This window comes from Rhinoraja longicauda, chromosome 2 (genome assembly GCF_053455715.1).
Source record: "Rhinoraja longicauda isolate Sanriku21f chromosome 2, sRhiLon1.1, whole genome shotgun sequence".
NCBI classification, from domain to species: Eukaryota; Metazoa; Chordata; class Chondrichthyes; order Rajiformes; family Arhynchobatidae; genus Rhinoraja; species Rhinoraja longicauda.
The window spans coordinates 83326842-83348143 of NC_135954.1; the positions used below are offsets into that span (position 1 = coordinate 83326842).

General features: G+C 39.6%; 1 protein-coding gene across 4 annotated transcripts in view; it reads right to left on the minus strand.

Annotated features, from left to right (window-relative positions):
- The window catches only part of phf14 (PHD finger protein 14), a 175605-nt gene that overhangs the window by 68231 nt on the left and 86072 nt on the right, over window positions 1-21302 (minus strand). For 3 of the 4 annotated variants that reach the window (XM_078422080.1, XM_078422089.1, XM_078422071.1), the window contains exons 15-16: window positions 7173-7229; window positions 6961-7091 (exon numbers count right to left, since the gene is read on the minus strand). In XM_078422080.1, coding sequence (XP_078278206.1) covers window positions 6961-7091; window positions 7173-7229 — 188 coding nt within the window. Of the gene's footprint in view, window positions 1-6960; window positions 7092-7172; window positions 7230-15824; window positions 16581-21302 lie in introns of those variants that run through there. The other variant, XM_078422105.1, reaches the window with a different exon arrangement.

Sequence of the window (21302 nt, forward strand, 5' to 3'; positions counted from 1 at the left end):
CAGAGGATGCAATCTCACTGGCTCTCCACTCTGCACTGGACCACTTGGACAGTACAAAAAATAAGCCAGGCTGTTGTTTATAGACTATAGCTTGGTGTTCAATACCACCATCCCCTCCAAGCTAGTTATCAGGCTGACGGAACTGGGTCTCTGCGCATCACTTTCAACTGGATCCTCGACTTCCTCATCCACAGACCACAGTCTGTTCGAATGGGCAGCAACACTTCTTCCCCAATAACCATCAGTACGGGAGCACCTCAAGGCTGTATGCTCAGCCCCCTGCTCGACTCACTGTATACCCACTACTGTGTAGCCGGACACAGTGCAAACTTCATCTTCAAGTTCGCCGACGACACCACCGTTGTTGGACGAATTACAGATGGTGATGAGTCAGAGTATCGAAGTGAGATCGATCAACAGCACAACAACCTGGCTCTCAATGTCAGTAAGACCAAGGAACTAATTGTGGAGTTTGGAAGAGGAAGGATGAGGACCCACAAACCTGTCTATATCGACGGGACAATGGTGGAGAGAGTCAAAAGCCTCAAATTCCTGGGCGTGCATATTTCTGAAGATCTTTCCTGGACCCAGCACACTAATGCAATTATAAAGAAGGCCCATCAACGCCTGAGCAGATTGCAGAAATTCAGTATGCCAGAGAGGACTCTCTTGAACCCCTAGAGATGTACAGTAGAGACCATATTGACTGGTTGCATCACGGCCTGGTTCGGCAACTTAAATGCCCCAGGAACGAAGACTGCAAAAAATGGTGAACATTGCCCAGTCCATCTCGGGTTCTGACCTCCCCGCCATCGAAGGGATTTACAGGAGCTGCTGCCTCAAAAAGACAGCCAGCATAATCAGAGACCCACACCACCCTGGCCACACATTCATTTCACCCCAGCCATTGGGAAGAAGGTATGGGAGCCTGAAAACTATAATGTCCAGGTTCTGGAACAGCTTCTTCCCTACAGCCATCAGGCTATTAAACACTGCAAATAAGCTCTGAACTACATAGTCTTGGGTTTAGTCTTTTTGTACTATTATTGTTTGTTGTGTGTGTGTGCATGTGTATATATCATATAATATGCGCGTGTGTGTGTGTGTGTGTATGTATATATACACACACTAAACCTTTTCTCGTTTATTGTATTGCTTACAGTGTACTATGTTTACATATTCTGTTGTGCTGCTGCAAGTAAGAATCACATCTATCTGGGACATACGACAATGAAGCACTCATGGCTTGACAGTCGATATTGGAACAGATCAATGATTTCAAAAGGAAATTCAGTGAGCTTCTGAGGAAAATAAACACATTGCACTTACAGGGAAAGAGAGGGAAAATAGGACTGAATAGATCTCTCTACACAGTTCTGGCAAAGATTTGATCGGCCATCATGCCTTGCCCTTTGCCGTTACGACTAAATGGCTAATAATAGGACTGGTTTAGATAGATATGAGCCAAACACAGGTAGGTGGGACTCGTGTAGATGGTACATGTTGGCCGGTGTGGGCAAATTGGGCTGAAGGGCCAGTTTCCATGCTGCAAGACTATGACTCTATAATAGATTGAAGAAGTAACTGTGTTATCTTTACATAAAATATAAATGACGGTGTAAAACTACCTCTGCAAATCCAGATTCTAATTCTTCTGTTTGAAACTAAATGTGCATTCTAAATATATGCAAAAACCAGAGTATTGGGTTGGATGCAAAAATAATAGTCCTAAAAAACTCTTTGATAATTTTCATTTTTTTAATTAAAATCAGCAAGTAATTCATGAAAAACAATGAAATTTATCCAAGTTCATCAAAATCAAGTATAGATCTATTGATAAGTATGCCTTGACTCAAACATAAGTGGACCATCATAATGCTGAACAATCTGCATAGTGTATCGGTCTCATTGCAAGCAAGCAGATGTTTTAGAAGTTTGCAGACAAAGGAGACCACAGATGCTGGAATCTGGAGCAAAAAACAAGTTGCTGGAAAACACAACAGGTCAGGCAGTATCCGCAGCGGAAAAAATATAGCCGATGTTTTGGGTCGAGACCCTGCATCAGGACTGAGATTATTTAGGGGAGATAGCCAATATAGAGGTGGAGGACGGTGCAAGGCAGAAGCTGGCAAGCGATAGGCAAATTCTGGTGAGGAGGGGTTGATGGGCAAATGGATGCCTTTGAGGGGTAGAAGGGTGGAGATAGGAGCAGAGGGTTGAGAGATAAAAAAAAGATATAAACTAACTACAGATTGTGAAATCTGATATAGGAAGGTGATGAGTGTAACCATATAAGGGAGGGATGGTGGGCAGATGGGAAGAGGAAGGAGAGGGGAGGGGATCGATTGGGTTGACTGTATGGGCGATAGGTAATTAGAACAAGGTGGAGCAAGAAGCAATGTTGTTATAGTACCTGCCTCAACCACCTCCTCTGCAGCTCATTAGATATACTCACCACCCTCTGTGTGGAAAAAGTAGCCCCTCGGGTTCCAATTGAATCTTTAATATTTGTTCAGTTTTGGTCGCCCAGCTATAGGAAAGATGGTAGTTAAGCTGGAAAGCGTGCAGAGAAGATTTATGAGGATGTTGCCAGGACTCAAGGACCTGAGCTATAGGGAGCTGATCAGGCTAGGACTCTATCCCTTGGAGCGGATGAGGGGTGATCTTATGGAAGTGGGATTAGTGTGGATGGGGCAAGTAGGTCAGCTGTGGCAAGTTGGGCCGAAGGGCCTATTTCTGTGCTGCATGACTCTATAACATGTTATTCAGCAATAACTGACAGTGCAAGAACTGAAAAAATGAGCTTGTTTTACTTCTCAAAAATATTTCCCTTGTTCAATAAGAAAATAAGGAAGCTAAGAAACTGAACACTCTTTGCACCAATTACAATCTCAGCTTATTCCAAATCCTTGCACAGCCAATATGGAGTACTTTGGAATCATAATAATCTGATTATTTCAATAGATCCCTGAATTACAATAGTAATCACCTTATGTCTAGTTAAACATGACCAAAACCAATTAGTTAACTGCATCGTTAACATGTTTTAGGGACATTGATTTAAGGAGATTGCAATGATGTAATTGAATCTCATACATTCATTTAAGATGAATGTATGAGATTCGTCTTGTATGAGAATGTGTGAGATATGGCTTAATCTTGAAGCCAGCATACACCACGGTGTAATATGACATAAGATCATCACCCAAAACCATGTACTCTTTGGAACAAGATTTTGTTTGCATTAATCTTGCAGGCAAGAGTATAACTGAGCCACAGGATTATGAACTCCCCACTCGAAGGACTTATTTTAAGATTATTGATAAATTTTCAAGCAAAGAAGATTTGCTTATCAAATGTAAATTCTTCATTTAAGCACACACTAATCCCAATTTACATTGGAAAGGATCTGAAGAGTCCCAACCCAAAACGTCACCTATCCATTTTCTCCAGAGATGCTGCTTGACCTACTGAATTACTCCAACGTCTTTTTCTTAAACCAGCATCTGCAGTTCCTTGTATCTGCAATTATTATTGGTTGCATTGTTCTTAAATAGCTAATCTGTTGGTGAATAAGAACTTAAATGAACTTGGTAACTTGCACCACCTATTTTTAGCAAAATATTAAACTGCGGAAGGAACTCAGCACACCAGACACCATTAGACTGAAGGGTCCTGACCCAAAACATTATTTGTCCATTGCCCTCCACAGATACTGCCTGAACCACTGAGTTCCTCTTGCAGTTGTTTTTTTTGCTCCATTCCAGCATCTGCAGTTTCTTGTGTCACCACATGTTTTGAGTTTGAATTCTTTCACGAAAGCAAAGAGCTATCGTACATTTTCAATGAAGACAATCAACATGGACTGGAATTCATAAACATTATCCAGTGAAAACATAATCATAATCACACTTAATAAACTGCTACAATCTGGAATATAATGCAAACTATTTTGGAATACAGCCATTCACATAAAATAGCTAACAATTCTGATCAATTAATCATTTTCCACCTCAACATTAAGCACCCCTTTTTGCTGTAGCATGGATTTCTGAACAAAAGCTGGCCTCAAATCTGCACCCTGCTTTTTATGTAGAAACCCAGTGAAAGGGTCAACAAGTGTAATATTATCCACATTGAGCCATCATGGCGATGCACCTTTGCCAACATCTGTAATCAGCAGTCTAGAACAGGCCTGGGATTACTTTTAACAGTATTCCATAAAAATTAAAGGAGACTTTATATTTTTGTAAAGAATGTTTTACAAACTTGCCTAAGTTGGTCGATTTTTATTGAAGGACAAAATCAGCAAAAGAAAGGAAAAATATGTCTGTTGTTTGACTCCAGCATTTTCCAGGATTGACAAGGACAGCATAGTAGATGTTGTGTATATGGACTATAGCAAGGACTTTAACATGATCCAGAAGTTTAGAGTACTTGGGATCCAGGGTGAGATAGCAAATTGGATATGAAATTGGTTTGATGGGATGAGTCAAAGCATGACAGGAGAGAGTTGTTATTCCTGACAGGAAGCCTCTGACCAAAGGTGCGAACAGAGATTGATGCAGGTTCGCTGTCGTTTGTTGTAAATATTAATAACTTGGATGAGAACGTAAGTGGCATGATTTGTAAGTTTGCAGATTACACCAATATCGATGATATTGTAGAGAGTGAAGAAGGTTGTCTACGGTTACAGCAAGATCTAGATCAAAAAGGAATAGCAAATGGAATTTATCTCGATCAAATACAAAGTGATATATATTGGAAAGCTAAACCAGGGCAGGACAGTAAATTGCTGTGCTCTGAGGAGTGCACTTGTACAATGAGACCTATAGGTATAAGTACATTGTTCCCTGAAAGTAGCAACGCAAATAGGATGATGAAGGTAACGTATGGATTGCTGACCATCATCAGCTGGGGCATTAACTATAAGGGTTGGAATGACATGTTACAGTTGTATAAAACCTTGGTTAGATCATATGGAGTATTGTGTACATTTCTGGTCACCACACCATGGAAAGTACATGATTTGGCTCGAATGGGTGTGGAAAATATTCTCAAAGATGTTGCCTGGATTGGAGAACTTGAGTTAGCAAGAGTGATTGGATGGGCTGGATCTTTTTTCCCCCTGGAGCAAAGGAGGCTGAAGTGTGACATAATAGAGGTATAAAAAATCATGAGAGCAAGAGAGTAGATCAGTGTCTGTTCCACATTTTGACATGGACATAGACAAGCAGGGCATTGAGGAATGTGGAATTAAATGCAGGCAAGTGAGATTAGCATAGATAGGCATGGTGATCGGCATAGATTTGGTGGGTTAGGGGGCCTGTTTCTATGCTATAATAGAATCTTTGAATGTATGATGATCCAAGATGAGAGGTGACATAAGAGAGGTTTTTAAATTGTGAGGGCCATTGATAGATTGCCAGTGTCTGTTTCCCTTGGTAGGGGGTGCCTAAAACTGGAAGGCATAGGTTTAAGTGAGAGGGGAAAGATTTTAAAAGTGCCTGAAGGGTAACTTCTTCCATTCAGTGACATGTACAGATCCTCATGCAATGCCTTGGAATGCCTTGTGAAGTTAATTTCTAGAATTTCACAAACAACAGAATATTTAATTGTCCCCTCCACATCACTAATTCCCATTGTACAAATAGTCACTGGCGGCATTTTGCTTAAATGGTCAAGCCCATCTCTGAAACAGAGGTTGCATGTTGCCACATAATTTAACTGGAAAGTATATTACTAATCAACCCTGATCCAACTGACCTCAGTTTCATACAATTGTCTACAGGTTGCTGCATAATAATCACAAATTGGAAACAGACCATTTTGATATGTGTCTTAATCTGAAGGCAGAAAGCCACACAGTTGCTGCCCTGGCTATGATTATCCAATTTAGCCGCTGAGATACACAGACATTGAGCGCTTCAATGATGACACTGCCGACATTGCTGGAGGTGCTCTAGCTACAAAAGGCCACTGAGGATGGGTCAGGATTCTCAAAACAGGAGGCAGTAAATTGTTCAAAGCTGTATTCAACTAAGTATGATCCTTTTGGAAAACCATTTTAGTCCATATTTATGAGTGCAACTACTCTAACAATGCTTCAAGTTACTTTTAGGTTATACGTTTTTTTTGCAGTGGACCCAATTGAGAGATAGGTTGAAAGGCAACATTGTTTAGCATACTGAAGTACTGGGCCAATTTCTGGATATAAAAATTCACAACATATTCAGAAATATGTCTAAATTAATTTGTTAAATTAGTTTGCAACTTTCTTTTTTGAGAATAAGAAAGCATAAAGTGTTATAACCTAATTACAGATCAGGGTGACTAGATGTTAGAAGCAAACTAGTAGGAAAGAACTGCAGATGCTGGTTTAAATCGAAGGTAAACACAAAATGCTGGAGTAACTCAGTGGGACAGGCAGCATCTCTGGAGAGAAGGAATGGGTGACGTTTCGGGTCGAGATCCTTCTTCAGTCTTCTTCAGTCTTCTTCAGTCTCGACCCAAAACGTCACCCATTCCTTCTCTCCAGAGATGCTGCCTGTCCCACTGAGTTACTCCAGCATTTTGAGTCTATCGTCAGAAGCAAACTAACCCATTGATTATTTGCTCTCCAAATAGGCTTTACTTAATGCAGAACTCTAAGTACTTCAATTTGATTACTGCTTGTTTATCTTTGTGACCTGGTGTTATACTACATGAACACCAACCTGACAAGGTAGAATTAATTCTCCTTTATAGAAAAAAAATTATCCTACTTAAGAAAACATCAAAATCCATAATTTGAATTTTGCCACAAGCATCTAAACAGATATAATCAATTGGATTTTCCAAAGTTTCTGCTTAGAATGGGATTTTTAAAAGATTACCATGTTGCAATTTTATAATACAATGCTAAGAGTAAATATAAAGAAAGAAAAAAAGTAGCAGTAGCGAAGTACATAAAACATCTACCTGACTAAATTTTCATTGTCTCCTGGATTCTTGCAGGTAGCACATTCAGTCCTCAGGTCTTCTGATTTGGGTCTTTTCTGGAATGAGGTCTGCTGTTGCCGTCGCCGTCTTGTTCTAGGAGGAAGTGGTTCCTAGAAAATAATGAATTTTCAGATGCTATATACATAATGTTGTGAGATGAAAATAAATGTGCCTTCCAGAATAGCACAAACCTCAGCTTTTTCTCCATCCGAGCTGGTACCTCGTTTTCTTTTCTGCCCTTTACTTCTCTGTGAAAGAAAACAAATACGTCCTTACAAATAGCTTGTATAACAGTTTTTCAGTCAACAGAATATAGAGTCGTACAGCACCGAAACAGGCCCTTTGGCCCACTCATCCATGCTGACCAAGATACCTCATCTAAGACAATCCCCTTGCATTTGCCCCACAATCCCTCTGAATCTATCCTATCCATGTACCAAATGCCTTTTAAATGTTATTATTGTATCTCTCTTAACATATCGAATGAAAGGTTCCGTGACTTAAAAAATAAATCATTCTGACTCCAACCACTAGCTACATATTGCCAGAATATAATGCATCTTGGATCACCCAATTAAAAAACTAAAACACCACAATCCAGAGGAAAAAAAATGTATTTAAATCATTTAACGTGACCCTCAAAATATACAGGATTTCAAAAACCAGCCGAAAACAATTATTCTTATTGGCAATTAACTGTCAGATCCTACAATACCAGTTAATACAATCCTAGCAACCACTAGTACTCAACTTTCACAGGCAGAGGGCCCTCTTGGATGTTCCTTTGTGACTTAAAACTGAATAAAGAGTCTGCTGTGCAGTATCGGATTCTGTTTTCCAATACTTAATTCCGTAATGAAAAAATCATTAAAAGCAGCAGTTAAGAATTTATCTATTCTCTCCAGCTGTTCTCAATGATGGAGCCTCTCGATCTCTTTACTGAACCTTCCATTCACAATTACACCAAAGAGAGATTGGTTCCACTCCTCTTGTCGGATATACATTTGAATGCCATTTCTTAGCTTTAACAAAGCAGTTATAGTTTAATGAGACATTAATTAAAACAAAAAGAAAACAGTTCGCACAATGCAGCAGAAACTAGCTACTTTATTTCAGCCGTCTAGGCTTTGACACAAAGATGTCAGTAAGCAATCTGTTTCCTTTCTTCCTCCATATGAGCTACGGAACTAATATTGGTACACTCCATAAACCCCACAACAAAAACTTTTTTCAAAAAGCAAACAATTCAAAAACTTGTTCAGATGTCCTTTTTTGCAAGTTCATTGCTCATGTCTCTCTTGCTTGTGATGTTATTAAAAAGCTTTGTCGCTGTAAAGAAATCAGCAAAACCAAATTTTCTCTTTTTTGCTTTAAAATTGCATTGTTTACTGCCATCAGGTTTTGCTTCTTCATAACATACAGATTCACACAGCAGGAAAACAGGCCAATAGGCCCACCACCTTCACGCTGACCAGTGGGCACCCATCCGTATTAGGCCCATCTCCAGCACTTGGCCAATAGCGCGTTCCATGCCTAGGCAGTTCAACTTCTTGTCGAGACAATTGTTCTAATTCTTCTGCTGCAAGTTTCCCTTGACGCATAATTTTTTTCTCGAGAGCTAACTACTTATTTAGTCAGAACACTTTGGTAATACCAGCCTAACTCTCTGCAGAGCTTTATCCCTGTTATTCAGCTTTAAAAACTCTTACTTTGGCATGTCTCTATTGTTATCTTAACCCCTTCAATTTTATCCATTTCCGCCTAACAATCATTTAATGCAAATGCTCGAGTCATCTTTCAGTACAAGTTGCTACAAAAATTAAGCATGAATAGCTTTGTAGTACTAACCCAGGGGAAATTAGGGTTGCTAACCATAGCATATTATTCAATATTCTGTTGTATGTGACATGTGGAGGAAAGGGAAAAGAGCAATGATTCTCACTTAAACAATCAAGTGTTTTCATTACATTTTCTCAGTGAGAATTGTTGTTTATAAGAAAGAAAACAAGGATTCTTCACCATGTTGCGATTCTGGCAGAAAGTAGGTGATTGGAAAGGAAAATATGATCAAATCTGGAAAAAAGAGCATGTTTAGAAAATGGAGGTAGAACTCAAATTGTTTTATTCTGTAACTTCTATTACTCAATAGAAAAGTCTTCTAATTGGATTCAAGCCCAGGAAATGATTTAGGAAGATTGATACTGAGCTAGGTTTAGGATCACATAGTTATGGAGACATGCCACATGTAGGAAGACTGCTGCTCATACAATCTCTCTGTCTGGTTTGGGCTATTCTCACCAACCAGGGTGAATTCCAAGTAGAGATTGGTTCATATGAGAAAATAAAGATTACCAATATTGGTCTTGCTTGCTTGTTACATTGCAGTAACTCATTACTCATTACCGAAGGAATCAAAGCTCTCCCCTTCTATTAATTCTCCTATGGTTTCCTATCATTTTAACCGCCCAAATAATGACCAAAAATGTGTACCCAACATTTTGTAGAATAGCCCCAAGGATGCATTTTGTTTTTAACTATCAAAAACATAATTGCATTATTACATCCAAACAACGGCCAAACTTCTTTTTGAACAATTTAGTTCCTTAAAATGAAATACCTTATAGAAAAAAACAGATCCTTTAACATTATGATGGATGTCTAGCTAAATATCAAACAATTCAAGATCTTTCAGTGTCTAAAACAATGCTTCTTAAACTGGTGAATGGCTCACCCAAGGGTGAATGAAACTAGAGGGGTGCATGAAGGGTGAATGACTTAATTAATATATATAAAATTATACACAAGGGAGAATAAGACAAAAATTACCAAAAAACATAAGAACATTTAGTTGACGGTGAATGAAATTTTGTGAATCTCAAGGGTGAATGAGTTTAAGAAGCATTGGTCTAAAACCTTCAACTAATTTAAACCTTCAACACGACAAGAACAATAACCACAGTTTTAACTTTTATATTTCATAAAAACAGTAAATTGTGAAATCTAGCAAATAACCATTAAGAAAAATGTATTTGTAAACTTACAGCCATTTCTAAAACATAGAAACTCCAGTGCACAATCTGCACCATTGTCAAATGGAAATGAACGACATCTACCAATTCAACATAAGCAGAAACTGACTATTTCAACAATTAATGAACAGTTTAAAAAACTAGCGATCATGGTTCTACAGCAGAAAGTATATAGAATTAAGTTCTTATAATGCATTCTGAGGAGCCACAATAAAGAAGACCTGCAGCATATTTTAACAGATTGTGGTTTGTGTCCCATCTGTTTGGTTTTGGCTGCAAACACACAACAGATGGACTAGTTATCACTTAAAAACATGAATAACACCAGTTCTGGACTAAATTTAGCATCTATTTCTAACTGGAAATATTCAAGCTGATCATTAAAATAATAAACAAATAAAATTGCACACGTTTACAATTTGCGCATTGGAGATCATGATAGCATTAATCATCTGTACAGAACAGTTCAAAGCTGTACACCAAATACTTTCTCACATAGCCATTTCTGCTACTTTAACTGTGCAATTTATTTTAGTTTGCACCAAATTGGCCAATCTTTAACCAGTACAGTGACGCAACTCACTCCAGATCCTCCTAAATTCCAGACGTTCAAAGGTTTGAATATGGACATTCAAACTCATTCATTACATTCAAAATGTAGTTTTGTTATTTCTAATGTGCAAGATCATCAACACAATTGAGTCACTTCACTGAAGTGATATTATTTTTCTATTTGGATTTTAACCATCTTTATTTCAATGCTCAAGCAAACCTGGGTGTATTACATCTCAGCCATAGGCCCTGTAATCTCTTTCCTTCCCTCCAACAGTAGTCTGAATAAATCTCATCTAGTGCTGGGGATTTATCCACCTTCAAGTCCACTAAGGAATTGAGTGTCTCACCTTTCTTTATAAAGAAGTGAACTCAAATTTCACCTTCCGCTCACTGAGCTCTCCAATCTCAAAGTCGATTTCCCTTAAGAATATTGATGAAAGGTGTTCATTTAGGACTTCACCTACACCTCTTAGCTCGACACACAAATTTGCCGCTGCTGTCCCCTTTTGGCCCTACTCTTTCCCTGTTTATTCTTTTTGCCCTCAATTTACAGAAAATGCTTTGGGGTTTTCCGTAATCCTGTCTGACAATCATAATTTGACACCCCTTTCTGCCATCCCACTTTCCTTTTCAAGCATCTCCCTAAACTTTTTATACTTGATATTCCTTTCCCATCATTAGTTCTCCATCCAGATACTCCCCGACTTACGCAATAGGCGACCTACGTAAACTCGCACTTACATAAACAATTATGTACTCCGTCCCTAGTTCAGTCAAGGCAGTTTGTAATTTCCACCACACTGTACAATTACTCAGGTTTACATCGGAAATTAGCCAGCAATAGCAGAAGACCACGTGCCGCTGAAAGTGCCGCAACGGCAAGAATGAACTCAAGCCAGCAATGCATACCCAGAAGGCTGCAACCCTCAGAAAGTGCGCAGGACGCAACTGATAATTAAAGCTCTCAGTGAGTTATTTCGGACAGGAGATGGGGATGGTCATTCTGACTTATGTAAAATCTGACTTACATAAGAGTTCACTGAACATAAGTTTGGGGAGTGCCTGTACCTGCAATTGCTTCGATAATTTTCTTTATTCAACCATGTAATTGTCTTATATAGTTTCCCTGCTAATTTGCTCTATCTCTCCCTAGTTAGTGGCCTGCTACTTCGGCAATCTTTCAGATGGAGGATAATATGCTTCCATTCCAGGTTTGTTGTTCTGAGATCATGTATAAGGTCATGAGGAAACCAAGGCTATTATGTGAGATAAAAATTGCTTGTCAATGCAGGCAGCTTGTAAGTGTTTTGTGTTCTTTTCATTGTTCTTGTTTAGTCTCTATACACTCCCAAAGAAACCAGAGGTACTCACTGCCTTTCCCAATGCTTTTTTTCTTCTCCAGTTTGAGCAAGCACAGGCCAGGGGTGGTCACAAGATATAATGAAGGTGTTGCATTTTCATGTTTTGAGAAAATATGTTGCACCATTTGGTCAAACCGGCACAGAATCTCTTGCCATGACATAGCTCAGAGTGCAATTGGCACTAAATATGGCATCTCTATTGTCTCCCAAACCTCTAGGGTTTCTTGTGATTGTACACTTCTGTCTCTCTGAATGTCCTTGTGCATCAAATTCCCAATCTTCATATCTTGTGGAAAGCTGCACCCTCTGGAGAAATGCATCCTGTGCATGAACAGAACTCTCGTAAACACATGGTAGAGGTTCTGCACCAGTGGAATATTAATGAATAGGTTTGCATGGTGAAGTTTCAACTATCCTGCACATTGCATTTGATGGCCCAAAATACAATTTTAAGGGCAATCCTAGTTCCAAGTTCAATTGATCTATCACATGTTATATAAATTGAGTTATGCTTTAAACTTGTTGATTTTATTTGAATATAGAATTGTGCAATCGTACAGTACCGAAATGTGCTCTTTTGGTCACTTCATCCATGCCGATCATGTTGCCGACCTACACTAATCTCAGTTGCTTGCATTAGGCCTGTATCCTTTTCTGTTTAGTTTAGTTTAGAGATACAGTGCAGAAACGCCCTTCGGTTCACAAATTCTGAGCCGACCAACGATCTCCGTACACTATCACCAAGGACAATTTATAATCTTTACTGAAGCCAATTAACCTACAAACCCGTACGTCTTTGGAGTGCGGGAGGAAACCCGAGCACCTGGGGAAAACACACGTGGACACGGGGAGAACGTACAAAATCCGTATAGACAGCACCTGTGATCAGGATTGAACCCGGGTCTCTGGCGCTTTAAGGCAGCAACTCTACTGCTGCTTCACCATCCTTATAGTTCTCTTCTACACGCTAGGGACAATTTACAGAAGCCAATTAACCCATGAACCTGCATGTCTTTGGAATGTGGGAGGAAACCGTAGCATCTGAAGGAAACCCACATGGTCACCGAGAGAATGTGTGAACTCCACACAGACAGCACCCAAGATCAGGGTCGAATCCAGGTCTCCGGTGCTGTGAGGCAGCAACTCTACCGCTCCAGCAATTCAATTTGTAATTGGAAATAATTTGTAATCACAATAAACCAGAAATGCATCCGCGTTTCTGTCTCTCGGCAGCTAGATATAATTTTCTTGGTCTTAAAGATTACAAACGTTTTACAAACGTTTTGTACATTTGTTATCCTTGCTGATAATGTTTTTAATGACATTGTTTCATTTGGTGAGATTCATTAAGATCAACAATTAAATGAGAAAACAAATTAGTTCCACTCAATTCACATAATATAGGTATAGTTTTATTATTGTCACATGTACCGAGGTACAGTGAAATGCTTTGTTTTGCATGCTATCTAAACAGAGAAGATATATAACATACAATAAATACAATCATGTCAAACTTAAATATAATAGATAGAGCAATGGGGAAGATAGAGTGTAGAATATAGTTCTCGCCATTGTAACATATCAGTTCCATTGGCAACATCCAATGTCCACAATAGGGTAGAGATGAATCGGACAGTACCCTAGCTTATGGAAGGACCATTCACAAGCCTGAAGAAACTGTTCCCAAGTCTGGTGGTAAACGCTTTGAAGCTGTTGTACTTTCTGCCAAATGGGGGCAGTGAGGAGGAATGACCAGTGCGCGGCCAGTCTTTCAATATGTTGGTAACTTCAAGGCAATATGAAGTGGAGTTGGAGTTTATGGTGGGAAGCCTGGTCTGTGTGACGGACTGGGCTACATCTATAATTCTCGGCAATTTCTTGCAGTCTTGGGTAGAGCTGTTCCCATACCGAGCTGTGATACAACCTGACAGTATGCTTTCTAAGGTGCACCTGTAGAAATTTGTAAGAGTCACTGGAGACTTGTGGAATTTCCTCTATCCTCAGGAAGTAGAGGCATTGGTGAGCCTTCTTGGCATCACATAAATGCGGTTGATTCACGACAGATCATTGGTAATATTAACGCAAAAAAATGTGAAGCTCTCAACCATTTCCATTTCCTCACCATTGAGGACATGTACTCCACCATGCTTCCTGAACTCAATAACTAGTCCCTTCATCCTACTGACATTGAGGGAGAGGTTATTGTTCGGATACCACGTCACTAAGTTCGCTACCTCCTTCCTGTACTCCATCTCTTTATTGTTCGTGATTCTGCTCACCAGCGTGGTTTAAGCATAATTTAGCCATACAATCGTGAGTGTAGAGAGGGGATATATTACATTTTGACACAAGGTAAAAGGTCATTGTTATTTCCCCCCCTCACCAAATCCTTTATGCAGTTCATCAAATTAGTAATTTAAGCTCTATATTAAAATTTAGGCTGGTTTTGAGATCAGGGAAAATTGGATGTGTCAATATGGAAGTTCACTGTGATCCCATTGTGCAATTTCACAACAACAGTGTTTCCTTTTCAGGATGAAGGTGTTATTTACAAATAAAACATAATCGCAAGTTGTCTTTTGAAAGAGACAATGCAAAAACAGAATTTAGAAAAACAAGGATTTAACTTGGTTCTTGAGGAGCAGTTCTTGATGAGCCCTACTCAGAAGGTTTTCCCTGGTTTGACTTCCCAAAATGTAACACCTCACACTTATCTGAATCAAACTCTGTTGGCCATTCCTCTGCCCACTTGCCCAACTGATCAAGATCCTACTGTAATTCTTGATAACCATCTTCATTGATAACAATAAGACCTCTTTTTGTGTCTTCTACAAACTTACTAATCACGCCTTTTATATTCTTATCCAAATTGTTGAAACAGTAATGGACCATCCCAGAGGCACACCAGACTGCCAGTCTGACCAAAAACCTTTCATAATCAGCCTCCGCTTCCTGTGATGAAATCAATTCTGTAATTAATTAGCAAGCTCTCACTGGATCCCATGCGATCTAACTTGCCAGAGTAGCCTACTATGTGGAACCTTATCAAAGGGCTTGCTGAAGTCCTGGCCACATCAACCTCTTTGGTCACTTCAAAAAACTCAATCAAATTTGTGAGACACGATCTCCCACACGCAAAACCTAGCTGACCATCCTGACTGACTACACAATGACTTGGTTACGGATTGTGAATGCTGGGAAAATTATCATAGGTTGACACCAACCTTTGTATAGGAAGGAACTGCAGATGCTGGTTTAAACCATGGATGCAAAAAGCTGGAGTAACTCAGCAGGACAGGCATCATCTTTGGAGCGAAGGAATGGGTGACGTTTCGGGTCTCGACCATCTGAAGAAGGGTCTCGACCCGAAATGTCACCCATTCCTTCTATCCAGAGAAGTTGCCTGTCCCGCTGAGTTACTCCAGCTCTTTGCGACCACCTTTTGTATTTTCCATTTATTCTGATTCTGCTTCCAGACTTGAGGGTAGGAAACAAATATGCCCATTTTGGAGGGCATATTGCCAAATACATATATTAAATGGCATTTTTTTGTAACATTCAGATATCTGTTTTTCTCTTCTTTTAATAATGGCTCGGATGCTTTAATTTATTGAAAGTCATGATTTACATGCATGAAGCAGAAAAGGTAGTGAACGTGAAAATAATTCAATAAATATTTCCCAGATGTTTTCAACAATCTTACTATGCATACAAATTAATAGAAATGATCAAATAAATCAAACATTTTGCTTGAGAGCTTTAATATTTTTCTCAATTTTCTAAGTGTATTCATTATGCATAATTTTTAAAAAAACTGTTTCCCTTATGGATCAAATATTAAGAGAAACCTTGATTCAGAAAATATAATGGAATTAAAAAGCAATTTTTATAATCCTTCCTTTAATTAAGTTATTCCTAAAATTGAAAAAATGTTGGAACAACCAAAATCAAGTATATCTATTTTTGACAGTAGTTTTCCTCCAAATTAACTGCTCCATTTGGATAAACTGACTCTGCCAAAATTACAACTCTAAAAGCTGGTGTTTGGATATATGTCGATCTATAGCAGCATCACATCATGCAAAACAGTGGCCAACCTGTGGAGTTGTCTCTACCACAGAAGTGGTTAAATCACTGAATATATTTTCGGAGGGTTTCAGGACCAAAGTTGTATCAACTGTAAAGAGACAGCAGACAAGGATATTGAGATGGACAATTAGCCATGGTCATAAAGAATGGTAGATAATGATCAACGAGTCAAAGGGGAGAATGGCACACATCTGCACCTATTTTCAATATTAAAAAATACAGGGATACAGAACTGATCTTTTACAGGAGATGGGAAGAACAGCCAATGGGGGAGTAGCCTACATGACCCATATGAGAAGGCAAGAATGAATTGGATGGTGTCTCTCAGTCATTTGCCATGTCATCCTGTTAGTGCAGCAATCAACTGCAAGACTCTTCATCCTTTATTATTTTCAAGTGAAGAAATCAGTTTCAACTTTATTTCCGTCATATATCTTCCTTTTCTCCAGGTTTCTCATTGTAAGAGGGAATGGTACAGAAAGAGATGGGCAGCATACATCAGGAGCAAAATGAGAAATAATTTCTTTCATGTTGACAATGAACGCAGACAGGAAGCAGCAGGAATCTGATGATACAAGGAGAATATGGCTCAGGATTCCAATCCACATTTCTACTTCTGAGTATCTAAGCCCCCTCCTTAAAGATACAATGCAAGAGAATTCATGCACTACTGCCTTCCCATGCATATTCACCAGTTTAAATGGTTTCAAAAAAGGTCCTTCTGCAGTTGTACAGGGCCCTAATGAGACCACCCCTGGAGTATTGTGTGCAGTTTTGGTCTCCAAATTTGAGGAAGGACATTCTTGCTATTGAGGGAGTGCAGCATAGGTTCACGAGGTTAATTCTCGGAATGGCGGGACAGTCGTACGTTGAAAGACTGGAGCGACTGGGCTTGTATACTCTGGAATTTAGAAGGATGAGAGAGGATCTTATTGAAACATATAAGATTATTAAGGGATAGGACACGCTAGAGGCAGGAAACATGTTCCCAATGTTAGGGGAGTCCCGAACCAGAGGCCACAGTTTAAGAATAAGGGGTAGGCCATTTAGAACGGAGATGAGGAAAGATTTTTTCACAGAGAGTTGTGAAGCTGTGGAATTCTCTGCCTCAGAAGGCAGTGGAGGCCAATTCTCTGGATGCTTTCAAGAGTTAGATAGAGCTCTTAATGATAGCGGAGTCAAGGGTTATGGGGAGAAGGCAGGAACGGGGTACTGATTGTGGATGATCAGCCATGATCACGATGAACGGAGGTGCTGGCTCGAAAGGCCGAATGGCCTACTCCTGCACCTATTATCTATTGTCTATTGACAAGAGTATTTGATCCATGGTGATGAGCATCAGGGAATCTAGAGGACTAGGAGGCGAGAATGTGCCAGCTTACAAGCGCATGACTAATCCCTGAAAAAAAATGTTTGATCACCTGTACATTTGATCACTTGACATTTGAGTCCAGTCTCCACAGATATGTGGTGAGATAAGTTAATTTTATTTCTTTGTGACAATCACTTATGCAACTGTTTCATTGCAATCTACCAGTTGTTAAACCCACAAACTACCGAGTCTAGTGTCACTAACTTGCTGCTTAATCAAACACGTCATCTTATCTGGGCCTTAATATAATCAAGTCACCCCAAAGTGTGTACAGTTTTTCATGTATCACTGTTTCCTGAAACCTGGATCTCAAATCCCAGGCCCACGCAATCAATGAGAACATGCAATCTCCACAGACAGCACAGATGTCGGGATGGAACCTGTGTCTCTGCCGCTGTGAGGCAGCAGCTATGTCACTTGATTTAACTGAGGTATAAAGATCAATATTGTATGCGCTATTTACATATTTAATGAAGCTAATCCTTTGGAATGGACAATGACAAATAAATTGGACTAGCTTCATGCTCATTAATTTATATACATTTTTCCATACCAATCGATTTAAATAGGATAAGTGGGAAGAGAACATTTGGGTTGGTTGTAATACCAACTTCACTACACTAAGGCTTCTAAAACTCACTTTCCAGGCTCGCACAAAGAACTGAAATGGGTGAGGGATGCGTTGTTGGCATCTATGTAATTCAAGAATAATCTATGAAGGAAAAATAATCCTTGCAACATTGGTACAGCTCTGGATAGTTTGTTTTAAAAACTATAAAGATAGATAAATATACACCGTTTAGAATAACCATAATACCAAAAGAAAAGTTATACAGAAAATTACCAGGTATCCGGTGAAAGGTCAGTTTTAAACATCAACTCCATAGATGGTGCCGAACATGAGAATTTCCTGCATGTTCTTCTTACTTCAAATTTCCAGCATCCAGCATTTTTGTTTTTCCAATAATCAACAATTGGGGAAAGGATGGTTTAGGCATGCCCATGCTGGAAATTTTTATTCCCACAGTGTATTGTCAAAGAAATCAACATAATATGAATGGATGAATGAATGAATAAGTTTATTAGCCAAGTATGTGCATATACAAGGAATGTGCCTTGGTGCTCCGCTCACAAATGACAACACAATCATAGTTAACATTTAAGAATAAAGCATAAACACATCAAAACAATAAGGATACAACATTACGGTCTAAACATGTGGGTGAAAATAAACCAGAGCAAAAAAGAGTCTACAGACTTTGGTTATTGAGTAGAACTACTACTCATGGAAAAACTGTTTTTATGTCTGGCTGTGGCTGCTTTAACAGTCTGGAGTCGCCTTCCAGAGGGAAGTGCCTCAAAGTTTTTGTGGTCAGGGTGAGAGGGGTCAGAGATGATCTTGCCCACTCGCTTCCTGGCCCTTGCAGTGTACAGTTCGTCAATTGGGGAAGGTTACAGCCAACAACTTTCTCAGCTGATCGAACGTTCCGTTGCAGCCTCCAGATGTCGTGCTTGGTGGCTGAGCCAAACCAGACCATGATGGAGAAGGTGAGGACGGACTCAATGATAGCAGTATAGAATTGGACCATCATTGCCTGTGGAAGATTGTGTTTCCTCAGTTGCCGCAGGAAGTACATCCACTGTTGGGCCTTTTTGACTGTGGAGTCGATGGTGGCCCCCCATTTAAGGTCCCTGGAGATGATGGTTCCAAGGAACTTAAATGACTCCACAGATGTGACTGTGGTGTTGTTGATGGTGAGTGGGGGGAAAGGGAGGGGGGCTCTTCGAAAGTCTTATTAGTTCCACTGTCTTAAGAGCATTGAGCTCCAGGTTGTAGCGATGGCACCAGGACGCCAGCTGTATCACTTCCCGTCTGAAGGCAGATTCCTCCCCATCCTGGATCAGTCCAATCAGGGTTGTGTCATCCACAAACTTGAGGAGCTTGACAGAGGAGTATGTGGAGGTGCAGTCGTTGGTGTAGAGAGAGTAAAGGAGAGGGGAGAGTACGCAGCCTTGCAGTGGTCCTAATATAACCATCTGAAGTGATCACTTGTACAGCATGAAAATGTAAATATATAATTTTTGAAAGTAGGGGCCCCTGTTGTTTATGTATCCACACATATGAGTTAGATATGAATGTGGGGGACATTATTAACAAGATTACAGGTGAAAATTAGCAGTGTTGTGGAGAGATTAGTCTTTGGCTACAGAATGCTAGATCGGCTGACACGATGGCAGAGCAAGTGCGAGGTGATACATTTTGGGGGTTAGGGGACTATTAATGATAGGACATACATCATGAACGGTAGGGCCTAGGGAGTATTGTGGAACAAAGTGATCTTTGTGCACATCTTCAAAGATTCCTGAAGTCAGCAGCACAGATAGATAGGTTGATGAAGGTGGCATGTGGGATTCAATTCTTCATTAAACTAGGTACAACACCTAGGTAAGTCTTATGTAATTATATTTAGAAAAAAACTTTTGATCAGTGAATAAAAGAAATACTGTTCATCATTTACGAAGATGTTGCCGAAGATGGAACTATTTCACTATGAGGAGAGACTCAATAGGCTGCATTTGTTCTCCTTGGAACAGAGGAAGCTATTGATAGAGATGTACAAGATTACATTGGATCCAGGGTGTGCTAGCTAACTAGATACAGAATTGGCTTTGTGGCGGGAAGCTTATTTTGTTGGTGGAAGTTTGTTTTTTGGAGTGGAGGCCTTTAACTAGTGGTATGTCTGAGGGATCTGTACTGGGCCCATTGCTATTCATCATCAATATCAATAATTTGGATGAGAATGTACAAGGTTGGATTAGTAAGTTTGCAGAAGACACTAAAATAGATGGTATTGTAGACAGCGAAGATGGTTATCAGCAGGATCATTAATCACCTGGGAAAGTGGGCAGAAGAATAGCTAATGGAGTTTAATTTAGACGTGTTTAACTCAAATGAGAGGTGCTGCATTTTGGAAATCAATATTTGGAAATCTGAAGAAGGGTCTCGACCCAAAACGTCACCCATTCCTTCTCTCCAGAGATGTTGCCTGCCCTGCTGAGTTACTCCAGGACAGGCAGTTGTGTCTATCTTCGAAAGAAAAGGCTCAGCAGGAATACTGGCCAAGCACAGGTAAATGGCACTAGCTTAGAAGGGCATCTTGGTCAGAACGGATGAGTTGGGTCAAAAGACCCGTTTCCGAGCTGTATGGCTGTGACTCCATGAGAGGCATAGATGAGGTAGATAGTACATCGTTCTTTCTAAGGCACTGGTGTCTTAGATGAGAAGGGATAGATTTAACATGAGTGACAGATTAGAGGGATTACAAGGAAGAGTTTTTATACCTAGAGGGTGGTTGGAATCTGCAAAGCATTATTCAAGGTGGCTGTAGAAAGTTGTATTCTCACGAAATTTAAGAAGCATCTGGAATTTGAATCACCAAGGCATTGAAGGGTGCAGCCCATGTACTGGGATTAGCATAAATATATTCTTAATGGTCGACATAGACATAGTGGACTGAAGGGCCTGTTTCTGTGCTCTATGACTCCATAATATAGATCAACATTCTGACCAGATCCACTTAATCCATACAGAATATTATCAAATGCTTCATAATTATGTAAAGTATCTTTAATATTTAAAATATGTATAAGATACTAATGTTTAAATCAAAAACTGCCTCAGCAGGTGAAAAATATTGAAATCATGAAATTATAAATGCAGGGTTGCTGTGCCATTCAATAATCTCATTAGCAATTCCCCATCCAAATGTCATTTTCCTGCCCCATTCCCACATTCTTCAATTCCTCTAATATCCAGAAATGTTTTGATCTTCATTCAGAAAGCAATGATTGGTTCTCCACAGTTTGCAAGGAAAATAATTCAAAAAATTTGTCGTGATTTGAGTGACAACCACT